We start from the raw sequence: 15,915 nt of genomic DNA on the forward strand, positions 1-15,915 counted from the left end.
CTCTTGTCAAACTGAGACTTCACAGGCTCTTCCCTCCAAGCAAGAGAAACAGCCTGCAGGGGAAGGGAATCTGCTGCTTTGTGGAAGATTTTTTGTCATTTATGGCAAAAACATTTAGTTCCTTACATGGCATGGCTTGGTATTTGCCTACGTAAATCTAAATAATTGCAGCTGTGAAAGCACAGTGGCATACAGAGATGAGAACACTTCCACAATATATATTTGAACAACTTTAATTACTTTGCAAGCTTTGGAAAAAATATTTATATTGTAAAATCTTTTCCTCACTCCACCAGATTACTGATATTAGAACAACAAAAATCTGCATTAGGTACTCAGGGGAAAGTATGCTGACCAACACACTTCTGAAAGAGACAGTAGATCTCTAGCTTTTGGTTCGCTCTGAAGTGGGATGGAAAGGTATGGGGCCAATTTTTTTTCTCCACTGGGTAAGTGAATTCTTTCACCCCTTTCCCAGTGCATCATGTATCCCGATATACCCCACCAGCTCCTCAGACGCCCACAAGTCGTGTAGTCACACGAAGTACCAGCTCTTGCCTTGTCAACCTACCACCTGGAGAACTTCCCTAAAATTCTTGCAGTTAAAGTTATGGGTAACCAGAGCTAAACGAGGTCCTCCCTTCCACGGGGACCCCGTCCCCAGCTGCAGCTCACCCTCCCGCCTGACCCAGGACTCTCTCCATTGTGCTGCAGGAACGAGAAGCTGGTTTGGTCTGTTTGCTCTTTGGAGACCTTAGTCATTCGGATGGACCTGCAATCTCTTGCTGCTCCTGGGAAGACCAAGCGAGCACCACAGGCTGCCCAGAGACATCAAACACACACGTTAGCGCAGAAAAGTTGTTTGTGATCGCACATGTCAGCCTCTCTCCCCAAAGCCTGGCAGAGTTCCCGGTCATCCCTCTGTAAGGAGACACTGTTCTGCTGCTCAAAACCCTGAGATGGTGCCCAGGTAGGGGGGTGTAAATCTGCTTCAAGAAGCCCCTGAACACCGAGCACGTCAGTCCCACATTTTAAACTCCGCACCACCTCGTAAACCTGTCCCGGCCCCCGGCGATGACCACGCAGCCGCCGGCCAGAAACCTCCTCAGCATCACACCGGGCAAACGGCAACGCTGCACTTGCAACGGGTTATTGATGCCAATATCGTGGTGCAAGGCTTCAAAAAGAACCATCTCCTCTGCCACTGAGAGAGCACAGTAATTTTTCAGGAAAAGAGCCAAACCTAGCAAATGGAAATCCTTCCTCAAAACACTACTTCAGGAGAGAAAGCTCACTCCAAGACTGCCTCAACATCTTTAACAAATCCTGGTTGGGCAGAAATTAGCAATAAGACTCACACGGAGCTAAATTTTGCGGGACGTCATCTGAACAAATGATCTCTCTTGTAAAAATCAACAAAACCAACTCACTCAAGAGGAGGCAGATGCCACCTGAACCCACCTTGCCAGGCCACGCAGTCACAACCAGCAGTAACGAGGGAGCAGCCCTTGCGTCGGCTCACTGTAACGCAGAGCGGACGGGAGGGAAGGGCTGGTTTCCCTCTGCCAGCACCCTCACACGTACTCTCCCATCTTGCCCCAATAAATAAGTCTTTTATTATTTTTACGAGAGTATCTTCATTAGCACGTCTAATAGTCGTCGCCTCAGGGCACTGCGTATCCGTGAAACACCACCCTGTGCCAGGATCACTCACGTTTTTCACTTACAGTGCAGACATAATACAACGGGACACAAAAATTTCATCTGTCACTGAAAGTCCTGAAAAGCAGTAAGGGAAAATACTAAACTTGCTACTTTGTACATGAAAAAAACTTCTTGGCTATGCGATTAAAGGATCACAAAGACATCACTTTGCTCCTCAAAGACATCCCTCAATACTGTAACAGGGACTGCGACAGCCACGCGCAGAGGAAAACTCTTATCAGGACTAATTTGTACCATCTGCTCATTACTGTGCCTCTGACGTTGGGTTTTTTCCTGTCTACCATCACGTAAATGACACAAAATCACGATAAAACCAGGGTTTCCCATCCGTTCTCTATCATACATCGACTGCAGAATTTCTACCCGGGCACATCTCTCTGGCTTGTACAGGCACATGAAGAAATCAAAACTCAAACCCAAAATCAAATCCCAAACTTTTGGTGCCTTCAACAGCACATTCATACAGGGGGAAGCCCGGGAGAGCCCCATCCCTCACACAAGTAATCCGCCCCAGAACGTCCTCCGACAGCGCCATCACAGCCGGCTCCTGAACACGCCACCGGAGATCTGCCTGCGGGAGATGGCATCTCCGGAACGCGGCTCTGCCCGCACCTACATCCCACTGCCAGGGGCTGCGGGGCTCAGCCCCTGCCCGCAGGTGGCCCGATCCTGCTCCAGCCCGCTTCGCACCTAGCGGTGCCGGACGGACACGGCAGCAAGGATGCTTCTCCTGCAAGAAGGAAGGTCTCCTGCTCCCCAGCACCGTCCTGTGCCGCAGGGAACTCACAGTCACTTCCCCCCTCCTAAGTGCCGATGGAATTTCTCCCAGTTTTCTCCCCCTGCGCCCAGCGTTGGGAAATCTGACCGAGAGAGTCCCGGTGGGCACGACGTAACGGCACAGAAAGCGGGACCGCAAACATCCAACGGGATCGTGCAGCTCTACGCTTGGCAACCCTCCTGCTTTAAAAGCCACCTTTCTCCAAACGAATACGCAGCACGTGGGTCCTCTCCCAACACAAGGGCCACCCATGTGGACCTTTGGTGGGTCCAGTTCAGAACACGAGGCCCCTGATGCTCCTCTAAAGGTCAGCGGATTTAGGAGGTGGTTTTAAGGTTTAGACACTGTGTTTCTCAGTTTTGTTGGCAGAAACGATTTAATCCTTTTGGCTGAATTCCCAGCCATGCCAGCACCCCTTCCCGGCCTCGCACCAGCCCCCAGGAGCCAGCCCAAGCAGGCGTGCATCATGGAAAATTTCACATCAAAAGTCCAAAATTCAGCAAAGTTTAAATCACCAAAAATAGGGTTTTACAATGAGAAGTCTCAGCAACCTTAACTGCAGCAAAATCTACTATCTGCATCTGTAATTTATGAACTAAAACGGCCTTTTAAATTGGACATATAGACGGGGAAGAGGATGACACTGAGCCACAATAAAAACAGAGTCACAACCCAGTAGACTCATGTTCTTGTACTTCTCCTCCCAAAACACTTCTGTAGGAAGTACAGACCATTTTCAGTAAAGTTTTCCCTAACCACTGGAAAATTTTTCTGAGGTGTAAACTAACTCTACAGAAAAGAAGAGACAGATACACACGCACACAGAAAAAAAATGACTGAATGCTACATTTTCAGTTTAAAAAGAAAAAAAAAAAGAGAAATACAAGTTTGGAAAGATCGGTTTTGCATGACGAGCGTTAACACCATAAAACCAGCCCATGTTTGCTCAAAACCTAACATAGGATCATTCCAGCTTATGCAGCTTTGCAAACATCTCGACAAATATGGTCTGAACTTTAAGCTTATGACTAAACCTAAAACCAGACATTCTTGATTTGTTTCTTCACAAAGCTCTGGTGCGTGAATCGTAAATTCCTGTGGATTCTCAACTTCAACAAAGTGGAGTTTCAGTATCGTTGACAGTACCTCAGCCCTCCAGTGTTAGACATCATCTCCTGGTTTAACAAAAAAAAAAACAACCACAAAAAACTACAAATCAAACCAAACAAAGTTTAATTCTAAACATTTCCCCATATATCCCTAATGTGTAATTTTTATTTTTAGTTGTGCTTGGCAAATATCCAAAGGTTTCAAGTTTTAATTGTTATCAGTAGAATCCCTACGTGCCTTTACATCTGCAAATCAGGTTGCAACTCCAGAAAAAAAACTGGAATTTCATGCAGGGACATTACAACGAACGAGGGCCAACTACACTGCAAACCCCTGACTCCAGCAGATTTCAAACGTAAGATATACGGGGGGGGGGGGCGGGGAAGAGAGTTTTGGGTTTTTAAAAACGAAAGCAAAGAAACGGCCACTGATGCCGCACGCCTCCAGCCCCGGGTCACGTGCCCGGGACTAACCTGACGATGCTTTGGGCACTGCAGCAGGAAGCCCACGTGCCAGGGCTGACCCGCCGGGCCCCCTGACACACGCGCGACGCCCGCTCCCCACAAACACGCGCTCGGGATCGCGATAACCGCAACAGCCCGCGCCGACACAGCCAGCCCAGCGCTCCCGCAGCCCTCTCCTCCCCGCTGCGTCCCGCCAGCGCCCAGCGCCCGCGGAGCAGCAGCTCCCCGCAGCCCTCGGCCGGCTCCTGCCCGAGAAGCAGGAACGAGAGGTCTGTCGGGCTCTTGGGTGAACGCTTACGTTCCTCTGTCCCCGCTCTTTTCGGTAACTTCCCTGCGGTTTGGTTACTTGAACGCCGGTTTTAACTGCGTCAATCGGCACATTTAAAAACCACGGCCGCGTTCGCAGAAGGCAGCGGAGGCAGGCGCAGGGAAAGGTTAACAGGACTGCGAGAGACATCAGACCTTCGCAGACCCATGCTCAGAGGAGCCCAGGGACCTGAGTCAGGTACGTGCTTCCAGTCTTTGTCTGCTCCAGTCCACCCAGATCTGCGTAACGATACAGCCTGAGATATTATCCGGCCAAACGTGGAAGGTCGGGCTGAAGGATTCAGCAGAACAGCCTTTGCTCTGCCTGCAGCCAGCGCTCCTTGGCTGCAGCCGTGCCGCATCCGTGGAGGCTGCGGCTCCAGCAGCATTTCGGGGCTCAGTTTCAGGGCTGTCCCTTCGCCCCGCGGGGCTGCACCGTGCCCGGCGCAGGAAACTCCCACCGCCTCGACGGCGGCAGCAAGCCCAGCAGCTCCTCACCTGCGCGGCACGGACCCGAGCTGGAACCAACTGGGCTCCGTGTGCTCAGGGCGACAGGGACCCCTGCAGAAAGCCAACTGCAAGAAACAATCTGCTTTTTCCCTCACTTTAAGTCCTTGGAGCAGCTGCAGTCATTTTGGTTTACAAATTATGCACATCCGGATACAAATTTTACACTAGAAATGTGCGAATGCAGTAGTTCTCTTACGTTGTATGCAAAAACTAGGAACAATATAATGAAATAAAAACCTGTTGCAGTCTGATGCTATTCAAGACATCCATGTATTGGTTTTCATTCCAACAAATTCTAATGAACGTGCCTCCTCTCCCACAGACGTTCTGTGCAGCAGTCTGACAGTGCAGCAAACGAACAAACAAAAAATCCCTCCGTCATGGAGTAGTATATTTAGTTATTTTCTATTTTTCCTCCCTATAACTTCTCATGAAGCCTAAAAAGGAAGTGAGCAGAATTATTTAAAAGCTGCTGCTTTCAAAATGCACTTTTTCTAAAGGCTTCATAAAAATATGAGATTAATTTATCCCTGTGTTCAAGTAGGAAGGGAGAGTAGTTCTCAAAAAACTTAGGACTGATGGTGACTATTTGCTCATCCACCTGCCGTATCTGCGTATTGGTCTGACAGTGCACTAACTTCAAAACTACTAACACATCTTTACAGAGCAAAACTGCTACAAATATTACCCTTTTTTAAGGCATAGTTTCAATTGATCAAAAGTAATGAAGTTTTAGTACGACCATTATTAACCAGATGCTTAATCTCAAACAAATTCAAAGCTTTTTCTTCGGTGTTTTGCTTGGCTGGGAGCTTTTGAACCAAACGCATACTCTGAGAAAACTGCTCTAGTGGAAGTCTATATGCTTTCAAGAACAAAGCCTAATACATTTCCAAACTTTTCTGACCTGGGAACAAAGCCCTTTCGAATATCTGTGAAGCAGCATGAAGAGAGAGAAAAATATTTCTTCCCAATTGCACTTTTTCCATTAAATTAATCAAACAAAATTGTCAGAGAATAACTACTGTTGCTCAGGAAAAGCTGAATTCACTGATGTCTTTTTGGTTCTTTTCGTAGGTTCTTGACATCTCCTAGCAGCAAAACCAACCTGCACAAGAAGTTTACGATGTCAAGCAACGTTTCACAATGCTATGTTGGCAAAGAAATGGAACCTTTCACCTATTTTTACTACTTGATTTTTCTTATGGGATTTATTGGAAGTTGTTTTGCACTATGGGCATTCACACAAAAAGATCAGAAACAGAAGTGTATGAGCATCTACCTAATCAACCTCTTAACAGCGGATTTTTTGTTGACTTTGGCGCTGCCAGTAAAGATTATCGTTGACCTAGGCGTTGCGTCCTGGGAACTGAGAATATTCCACTGTCAAGTTACAGCCTGTCTCATCTACCTGAACATGTATTTATCAATCATATTTTTGGGATTTGTAAGTATGGATCGTTGCCTTCAGCTAATGCACAGTTATAAGATCTACCGCATTCAAGAGCCTGGATTTGCCAAGATGTTGTCTGCAGTCGTATGGACAATGGTTCTCCTTATAACAGTGCCCAACATGGCTATTCCAATAAAAACCATCGAAGAGAGACCTGGTGCAGGATGCATCGATTTCAAAACAAAGTTTGGAAGAGACTGGCACGTGTTTACTAGTTTCATATGCACAGCAATATTCCTGAATTTTTCAGCTGTGATACTGGTTTCCAACTTCCTTGTTGTTAGACAACTCTACCGAAACAAATACCGCGAGAGTTACGCAACCGTGAAGAAGGCCCTCATCAACATACTGCTGGTAACTGCCGGCTACCTGCTGTGTTTCGTTCCGTACCACATCGTCCGGATTCCCTACACTTTGAGCCAAAGCGACACCATAACCAGCTGCTCTCTGAAACAAGCTCTCTTCAAAGCTAAAGAATCTACGCTGCTGTTTGCAGTATCAAACCTCTGTTTTGACCCTATTCTGTACTACCACCTTTCCAAATCGTTCAGGTTGAAATTCACTGAGACTTTCGCAGCACCCAAAGAGGCAAAGGCTTTCACAGACGAAGAGGTGCAACACGGAAGTGAACAGCAGGTTCAACCGTACTGATTCTGAATAACATCAGCAGAGTGTGCAAATCCGCAGGATAAACGGGCCGGCGTGCAACTGCAGGCGTGGCTACCGTGGCCAACAACGTTCCTGCTCAGTAAGCCCAAGCAGAAGGAAAAAAACCTCAAACGATGCCAACCACTTCGTTACACGTTCACACAGTAGGTCTGATCTAGCAGAACGTTTGATAATGCCTGTCAGAAACCATTCCATGTCTCAGTGATGACCTGCCACGGATCAGCAACACTTGGGAACACAACATGATCAGACAGTCTCAAACATGCCTTACAATTATTTATGTTGAACATGTGAACTCACCTTTTCCAAGTTAAACATTGTATGCTCACTATATTCAATGACTCGGTGCAAACAGGTGAAGAGATTATTTGATAGCAGTGCATAAGCTGCAAAGTTTTCACAGATACAGTTCATCCAAAAGCATTTTAGAGGGCATTATTTACTCCAGAAAGTGATTTTAAGCTGCACTGATGAAAAATTATTGTATCCGCTTACATCGCGCCTGCAGTGTTTATAAATAAATTTCTTGCCTTGCCAAGTTCCGTCGCCTTTCCTCGCTCCTGCTTCAATGCATGTGAAAAAGCTAACAACGTGTATTACAGAACACTCAAGGGAATTCTAAAATTCAGATAAAGTATAAATATCCAGTGAGTTCTCTTGGCTTGTTTTATTCATAAAAATTTAGAAAACAGCAACTACGTTTATTAATATTCTGATGTACAATTACTTCAAAAAATAATGCATATGTAGAAGAGTCAGTAATCAAAATTTTTTAAATCAATTTGCATAGGCAAAACGCAGCTACCTGGATTAGCTCCATCTGTAAATCAAAAATATTTCAGGAACAAAACCAAACCAAGTTAGTTAGTCCTTCCCATGGGCAAAAGACAGATCAAACTTTAGGCGAGTATTCAAAACTGTCCTGAACAGAAACAGCTCATTCAGCATTCTCATAACAATCCACCTGCAATAAATCAGAATCCAAACTTTGTGGAGCAAGAAATGTAATGCAAACAGAACTGTGGTTATCACACCATAGTCTCACATGACACTTCCTGTATTGATAGGATTTAATATTGTTAAAACTTAGCATTGTTGTTTAAAAAAAAAAATAATTCTCGAGTAGACACGTTCCTGTTTGAGGCTTATTCAGTATTTGTGCCCTTTTTCCAGCACAGTAGAAAACACAAAAAGTCATCTGAACGAGGGTTTGGGACCCGGAATGTTATTCATGGGGCTTTCTTCAGTTCCCATGAGCCTACAGACAAACACAACAACAGCAGCAGCCAAAAAGCCCCACTAGGAACAGGGAGGAGTGGGTGGAAGGAAGTAACACCGTTCTGCCCCTTACCTTTCAGAACTATTTCTTTCAGATATTTTGGTATTCATCCGTCTGGCCAACTACAATATCAAATTTTCTATTTGCCAAACTCTTACGAGACCCTGGAACACGGTTTTATTGTGGAGCCTGTCTCCTTACTCCAGTAAGTCATCACGCACTACGATACCTCCCAGGCGTTCTCCCAGCTAACCCTCTTTTGATGAAGCACAGACACTGGTGTGTCACACCGAAGCCACCCCGTGGCACGCGGCGCTGGCAGCAACGGCGTCACACGGACCGGCCTGGAGCCCTCGGGAAAAGCTCACCCAGCCCAGCTCTTCTTTTCGGACAGCTTTTCTCCCTTTGAGCGCTGCGCCGTCACGGCGGGCAGCGCCGCTACGCACGCGAGTACGGGGGTCACTCACCAGCGGGATGGGGAAATGCGTGGCGTACTGCAAATGGCGAAGCAGGTCGTAATTGGATGGAAAAATCAGTTCTCTCAGTCTTTCCCTCTTGACTGACTTCTCGCTGGTAACGGAAATTCTTCTGTCTAAAGAAGAGCTCACGTTCTCACAAGATTCCCCAGGCGCCGGAGAAAAAATCTAAGTCATGTAAAACAAAAGTTTAAGGTAAGTGTAACCTCCAGCTTTCGACACTCAGCAGCCGCGTTCAGATACGGTTTTGATCTTCCTGACAGCTACTTTTTAAACGTCTGAGGCTTCCAAAGATGGAAAAAGCCAGGGCAACCGTAATCAAGCCTGAAATGTAGCATACATATACACAGGATATCTCTATGCATTTCTCCTTTGTTATTAGACAAGTTTTAACCCAGCAGTGTTCAGTCAGGGAAAAAAGCATTATGGTTCAGAGCGACCTCCACACTTCTTGTGCCGCTGGGACACAGAAACCACAATGACACCGTCCAGTGATCGAGGGAAAATAATGAAAAGGCTGAAGTGGGAGGTGACAAGAGACGCTGTAGGCAGGCGTGGATATGCTTGAAACCACCATCGTGACAGATGTCAGGCAGAAACAGCGTCCCTCTATCCTGCAAGTGCATCTGCACGGACAGGTCTGGGCACAGGAGTCCGTGCGGATGCAGAACGAGGACCAAAGGAAGAGACGAGGAGATTCAATGCAAAATCAGGCTAATGGTAAGAAGAAACAGAAGGGAAGCACACTTGGAAGACAGAGCCAAGACATAGAACAGTCACTTGAAAAGTAAACAGTATCAATTTGGGGTTCCTCGATATCAAAGAAGTGGGCAAATCTGCGCATTTATTCATGCTTCACTGTAATACACAGCATTCCAAATACGCTGGAGGTCAGGGGAGAGGAAGGAAAGGAGGGAGAGAGGAGCGTGCGTGCAAGCCTGCGTGTGTGCAGGTGGACAAGTAGGAGAAGCACAGAAGAGCAGTGAGTTGTCAGACAGCAGAGATGCAGAGAAGGGAGGCGACGCACCGACACGGGTGACGGCAGGGACTGGGTGCCACAGGACGCCGGCTGTCGATGGAAAGGGCAAAGCGATGCTAGGGGCACGGAGACACATGCAGTGACAACAGCAAGCAGCAGACGCAGGCATCAAAGACATGCAGAAAATCAAAAGTTAAACCTACTGGAAATTCCGAACCAAAATCCGCCTTAAAGTCACTCTTGTCTACATCATCAAAAATACTAGTGGTTCCTGAGTCAATGCCCATATGCTCCATAATACTATGATCCTAACAATTGCCAGAGAGAAAAAACAAACATCAGTTACATTTTATTGAAGACCCATTTCACCAATCACAGGTAAATCCAAGCATTCCACTTATTTAAGAACTAAGAAAAAGTATCGATGGTAGGAAGTTTTCAGATACTGACTTTTGAATCTTTTCGGTAAGCCTTAATTCACAAAAGTATTTCTCAGGCCTAAATCCACAAAAGCACAGAAAAGGGCAGGAGCCAGAGGGGGAAACAAAACTTTACAGTATGTCCCCATGGGCAATTCTGCTCCAGGGGCGCCTACAGATCAGGAAGCTGACTCTCGTACCTTCCCAGGATTTATTTCCCACTTTGTCGTACCACAAAAGGCAATCTGTAGAATCCCCCTATGTTTCAGGGCACATTTGGCCATGAGACCGACGTAAGAGGTGCACAAAAGAAACTAAAAAGAAATATGAGAGGATGCTTTAGCTGGCCACAGGCTCCACACGGACCGCGCAGCAGAAGAGGGTCCACCTCATCACACGAGCACACGCATCGGCTGCAGTCTCGCGTTCCCAATCGCCCTCCTCTGCGCTCCCTTCAGAAAAGGTTACGAGCTGCTCCTCTGATGGGAGACTCAGGATTGCACCCGGACAGCGCGCGTACGAGCCACGGGCTGCGCGTTGCGCCCACATGCCAATGTCAATGCCAATGCCAGTGCCGGTGTGCCCCGCGCGACACGGAGCACGCGCAGCTGATGCCAGGCTCCTCCTGCCTAAAGCTCACCCTGCTCTTCAGTGAAGCAGATCTGCAAATAAGTTTTTCCCCTGGTACATTTAGAAGTCTGTATTGTGCCTTTCTGTTCACCCCGAGTTATTCAGATCACCCGAGAACTGTCAGTTCAACACATCTGCACCAAAACGGCAATATTTACAGCTACATACAAGAATGAAGCTAACGGATCACTTCCAGTCTTCTCAAAGAGAGACAAAGAGACAAGGAGACACAGATTCCAAAACTTCATATCTCACATGTGAAATACCAACGCTTCAGTGGGAATCTACATTTAACAAAATGGAATATCAAACATGGGAGAAACAGCATGAGGTGTTACCTCCAGTTTCCCATCATGATCCTTGGAATAGTGCTCATCCACAGTTTCCCCATTAGGCGAACGTGGTCTGGGAGTTGCAGTGATTGACAAGTCTCCGCGTGATATCAAAGTGCACATGTACGCGTCATGGGAGAAAACATCGTGTCGAGTGAATTCAGAAAAAAGCAGCACCAAATTCACAAACTCTGTCTTCTCATGGTCACTATTTGGGTCAGCTACCCCCCAAAAAAAAAAAAAAAAGTTAGATTGTCGTTTCAACATACAAATATTTGGGTTTCCACTACCCAAACCGCAAACCCCAGTAAATCAATTTTAAAGGCCTATTAAAAATGTCTCGGGCATCTTGCACAGGTTTCTTTGTCCCCACAGAGCAGATCGTTTCCCACGGAATTTCCATGGTTTTGCTTTGCTATCAGCTCCAGACGTGGGACAGACTCCAGACAGCAGCGGATTCCAGAGCATCCCACCCCACACACATCTGCCCCTGTCGGGTGTGTGTCAGCAGTTAAGTACAATGTTCAAATTCTTTTAAAAACTCAGAAGAGGGGGAAGGGGGAAAGGACATTCCTTGTGTGAAGAAAACTTGTGGCTGAAGCTTTGGATTGCAACAGACCACCTGATGGTTGTCCTTTCCTCCCAAATTCTGCTACTATAGTAAATGTTACTTGTCTTATCTATAGTACTTTTGTATTCTTAACACAGACTCTTCTAAAACATTTTCAGAGAAATCACCACCCCTGCAGGCCAGGCCCCCGAGATGTAAAAGCAATATTTCATTCAAGTTTGCTAGTGCAGCGTCTGTCACCTAATAAACACGCTCACGCACATCAGGAAAAAGTTTATTAGAATAAATGCACATTATTTTGCAGTGACAAAGAGAAGCCTGGAGAAACACAACACATAAAATGTTGTTATTAAGTTTTCATTTGTCCCAGCTAGATTTAATTTGACTTGTTCTGTAACACAGAAAGGTTTGCAACAACACCGCAGTTAACAGCAAACAGCTCTATACCACACCACCTCTATCGGGCAACAAAACCTCCAGCTACAGAACTACCAAACCTGAATCAGCACCATTTATTTGAAAGCAAGTTATGCTCCACAAGTTCAAACCAGTTCAACAGATAACACTATTTCTACGTAGGTATTGTCAGCAGCTGCGACGGCAGGACCAGGGGCACCCCAGTCCCGGGTGGGAACGTCCCTCCGCAGCCCCCAGCTCCCATTTCTCCTGCGGATGGAGGAGGAGGAGGTCCTCCTGGTCCCACTCCTCCTGCGGATGGAGGAGGAGAAGGAGGTCCTCCTGGTCCCACTCCTCCTGCGGATGGAGGAGGAGGAGGAGGTCCTCCTGGTCCCACTCCTCCTGCGGATGGAGGAGGAGGAGGAGGAGGTCCTCCTCGTCCCAATCCTCCTGCGGATGGAGGAGGAGGAGGAGGTCCTCCTCGTGCGGAGCGGCTGCTGCGAGGAGGAGCACCGCGAAGGCACACCTGCAACCCAGCCACCCGCCCTCCCTCCAAACAGCATCCTTACGCACTTTGCGTGTTTGGAGACACAACCACCAGAAAAACAACACGATGCCATAAAACCTGTCCAACGCACAAAAATCCCAAAGAATATTTCAAGCAAGGAGAACATCCCCAGCTGCCCTGCCCACCCTGCCTCGCAGCGCTGGCAGGGCGAAGGGCGATACCGCATTCGAAACATGCACATCAGGAACACGAGTCTAAATAACACAAGTAGTTTGGGTGGTTTATTAAAACCAGGGTCACCACTGGCATGAAAACAGAGCACTGCCAATATCTCAGAGGCTGTAACAAAGTTTTAAGAAGTTTCTCCTTTTTCAGATGTTGAGAGTTTTCAGAATCATGTTTCAAACCACCTAAAATCCCCTGGACTGTAAGGGCACTAGAAAAAATAAAAAATAAAAATGCACGAACTAGCAGTACTGAGGATACCAGAAACACGAGCTACCGTATCAGGGAGTTTTACTAGATCAAGATATTTCATAGAGCATTTACAATGAACAAAGATCCTTTTTCAATCCACCTATTTGTCAGCTAAAAGCTTTTGACTTTAACGCTTGCGTGTAATTTCCCAGTCAGTCACTTCGAACGTGGATGTGTCAAAAAGAGGTGAGTGTTGGATGTCAAACATGCATACAGTGCAAGAAATCTCCCCAAATCTCTTACTGCTTAAACAGATATAAACATAGTTTCTGCCAATTTTCCTTCTGTGAAAAGAAAGAAATAAAAATCACAGAAAGATCCTATAACAAGGCCTGAGATGTAAAAAAAAAAGGTGCATATGAAAATAGAGCAGGTAATCAGGAAACTGTGAAACACCCACTGCAGCGAAACAGTAACGTCAGCAGCCAGGCAGCAGACCAGTTGCTTCTGACCTACTTTGGAATATAAATGAGTTAATACTCACATAACGAGGGAGCTTGTGTGTCTAAAAACCTCAGCAGGACATTCTGAAAAACAGGAAGACTGGAACCTGCCAAGGAGGCTGAAGACAGAGATTCCTTTTCATCTAGGACTTCAGATTCGCCACATCTCTGCACGGTTAAATAAATAAAAAAAAGCATGTGTCTACACACAAACGCATACAACATTCCCACAACGTGCATCTGAGGCAACGATACGTGTAATTATTTCCTAAAATCTGGACTTGCTCTAGAACAACAGGTTTTTCCCATTACCTAGTCTGGTTATTTCTAAGGCGTTTTATTTAACCCCTTTGGATTACTTATTGAAAAGAAATGCCCGAGGCACGTACCATCATCTGCAACGACACGGTTTCATAGAAAAGCGAAAATTAAGATGCAGAACTTCCAGGACCAAGGTGAATGCAGAAGGTAACTCCCCTCGTTTGTGCAAATTACACTAAATATAAAAACCACCTGGGCAAACATCTCTGCTCGGAGCGGCTTTTGGCGCGAGCGAGGCAGAAACGAAGCAGCGAGCTCCCTTCCCCCTAACTCACGGTTTGCGGCGAGGAGCCGGCAAAGCAGAGATGCTCTGGAAAGTGAAAGTCTTTTTGCACCTCACCTCTGTACGTCTGTCTGCACAAAAGCACTTCTGAGAGTGCTCTCATCTGCCTGTCCCTGGACCCAGGCTGGACAGACACCACGCATCACTGTCCTGGGGGACCCTCTTTTCCAGGAAAAACACCACCCTCGTGCAGTAAAACCTGCCTGCCGGCGCGGCACGGGCGCAGGTGGAGCCCAGGCAGCGGTGCTGCGGGATGCAGGGAGCACCGTGGCTCCCGACCGCCGCAGCGAACGCGCTGCCTCCGCCACTCCTCGCCGCCCGGCGGGTTCCGCACTACCGGCGTTTCGAGGAGAAGCGCCAGCGTGTGCAACCGGAGCGGGGTCGTTCGCCACCGCAGACAGACAGTTTACAGCAAAGATGCCACTACAGCCTCCTGCTTCTCCAGTGAAACATTTCATTTCCCCTGGAAACAAAAGGAGCTCTACAGAATGCGACCTTTAAAGTTACACTTGAATTTTGGCTCGAAGTGGATCTCAGTTTTGGAACCCCCCGGCGCCCCCACCAGCCTGGCAGACCCACCCCCTGCTTTCTGAGCGACTCGGTTACTGCGGCACCCCGCTGCTTGGGCACGCCGCTCACCCAAGGAGAAGACTTCAAACACACACACATAAATCAGCTAACAGACCACTCTGAGTTTGGTTGTAATTTCTTCTGAAGTAGAAGGCTTTTTCATTTGAAATGTATCTAGAATTTAAAAACTGTAAATCGATGACAAAAATCCCCAGTGCTCCAAACGCTACCAAACTCGCTTTGCAACAAGTAGATATTAAAGTGATGTTTCCCTGGAAATACCTCACTTTTTCAGCACGCTGTTCGCACTACTCTGGAAGTAGGAACAACTTACTTCTGCTTCAATTTCTGCTTGCCTCTTCTCCAGGAGTTTGGCCACAGCCATGGCCCGGTGCTTACCGGACCGTTTGCAGCTCACGGCCCACTCGCAGAGCAGCATCACCACGGCTTCGTCGTTGGGGGCCACCTGTGTGGTGGAGAGCAAAGACAGAAAAGCATGTCACCCACACCGCCGACGGGCTGCTGTCGGAGCAAACAGATGGCAGCAACCAGCGTTCTGCGGGATGGAGGCAAAAGCTGTGTTTTGTCCTTTGGTACTGGAAGAGGCACGCGTTTGCTTCGCTCCTACGGTCTTCAAGTGAAACGGAATCTGGAAGCAAAAGAGGGAAATCTCAGTTTTCACACTGCTCATAATCAAATCAAAATTTTCCTGCATCATAATTCTGATTCACGAAAACAGAAAAGGGTGACCTGCTTTCTGAGCAAGAGAAACAGGAAAAGCATACCACACACAAAGCCTCTCAACACCATCAACCACACAGAATTTACGCTTTCCTTACTTTATTTTTTCCAAATCTCCTCCATCTGTTTCCAGGCCATTACTTGCATGTCACTCACACATTAAAAAGAAACAAAACAAAATAAAAAAAAAAAATCCTAACCTCTAAAGTGTATCAGATAACCAAGGTCAAGAAACTCCCCAAAAGTTCCATTTATTTCTGACCTAACACAGACATTTTTAAGAAACAGTATGTGTCTTTAGAAAACTGGTATTCAGAGAAAAGCAACGGGATACAGCACGCTTACATCCACCGCCCGTTCAGCCAACCTCTGCTTCCACTAACCACCCACATTTTGGAAGTATTTTTTCCTGTGTGCTCCTGAACTGGACCTGCTGAGCTCCCTGCTCCTGCACAAGCCGGCTGCCATCCCAGAG

General features: G+C 47.0%; 2 protein-coding genes across 6 annotated transcripts in view; one reads left to right on the forward strand and one right to left on the reverse strand.

The window, feature by feature from the left end:
* The window catches only part of MED12L (mediator complex subunit 12L), a 140,306-nt gene that overhangs the window by 95,820 nt on the left and 28,571 nt on the right, over window positions 1-15,915 (reverse strand). For 4 of the 5 annotated variants that reach the window (XM_086618186.1, XM_086618184.1, XM_086618185.1 and 1 more), the window contains exons 11-15: window positions 15,034-15,165; window positions 13,567-13,693; window positions 11,137-11,351; window positions 9,953-10,057; window positions 8,762-8,938 (exon numbers count right to left, since the gene is read on the reverse strand). In XM_086618186.1, the coding sequence (XP_086474312.1) occupies window positions 8,762-8,938; window positions 9,953-10,057; window positions 11,137-11,351; window positions 13,567-13,693; window positions 15,034-15,165 (756 nt within the window). The remainder of the gene's footprint in view (window positions 1-8,761; window positions 8,939-9,952; window positions 10,058-11,136; window positions 11,352-13,566; window positions 13,694-15,033; window positions 15,166-15,915) is intronic. The other variant, XM_086618187.1, reaches the window with a different exon arrangement.
* GPR171 (G protein-coupled receptor 171) lies at window positions 6,020-6,997 on the forward strand. Its single transcript, XM_086618656.1, has one exon. It carries the CDS (start codon window positions 6,020-6,022, stop codon window positions 6,995-6,997), a length of 978 nt encoding a protein of 325 aa, XP_086474782.1.

Source organism: Tauraco erythrolophus, chromosome 11, assembly GCF_009769465.1.
Source record: "Tauraco erythrolophus isolate bTauEry1 chromosome 11, bTauEry1.pri, whole genome shotgun sequence".
Classification (NCBI taxonomy): Eukaryota; Metazoa; Chordata; class Aves; order Musophagiformes; family Musophagidae; genus Tauraco; species Tauraco erythrolophus.

Bases quoted from the DNA above. Each gene is read 5' to 3' on its own strand.
- GPR171 (XM_086618656.1), top strand. From the start codon at position 6,020: ATGTCAAGCAACGTTTCACAATGCTATGTTGGCAAAGAAATGGAACCT.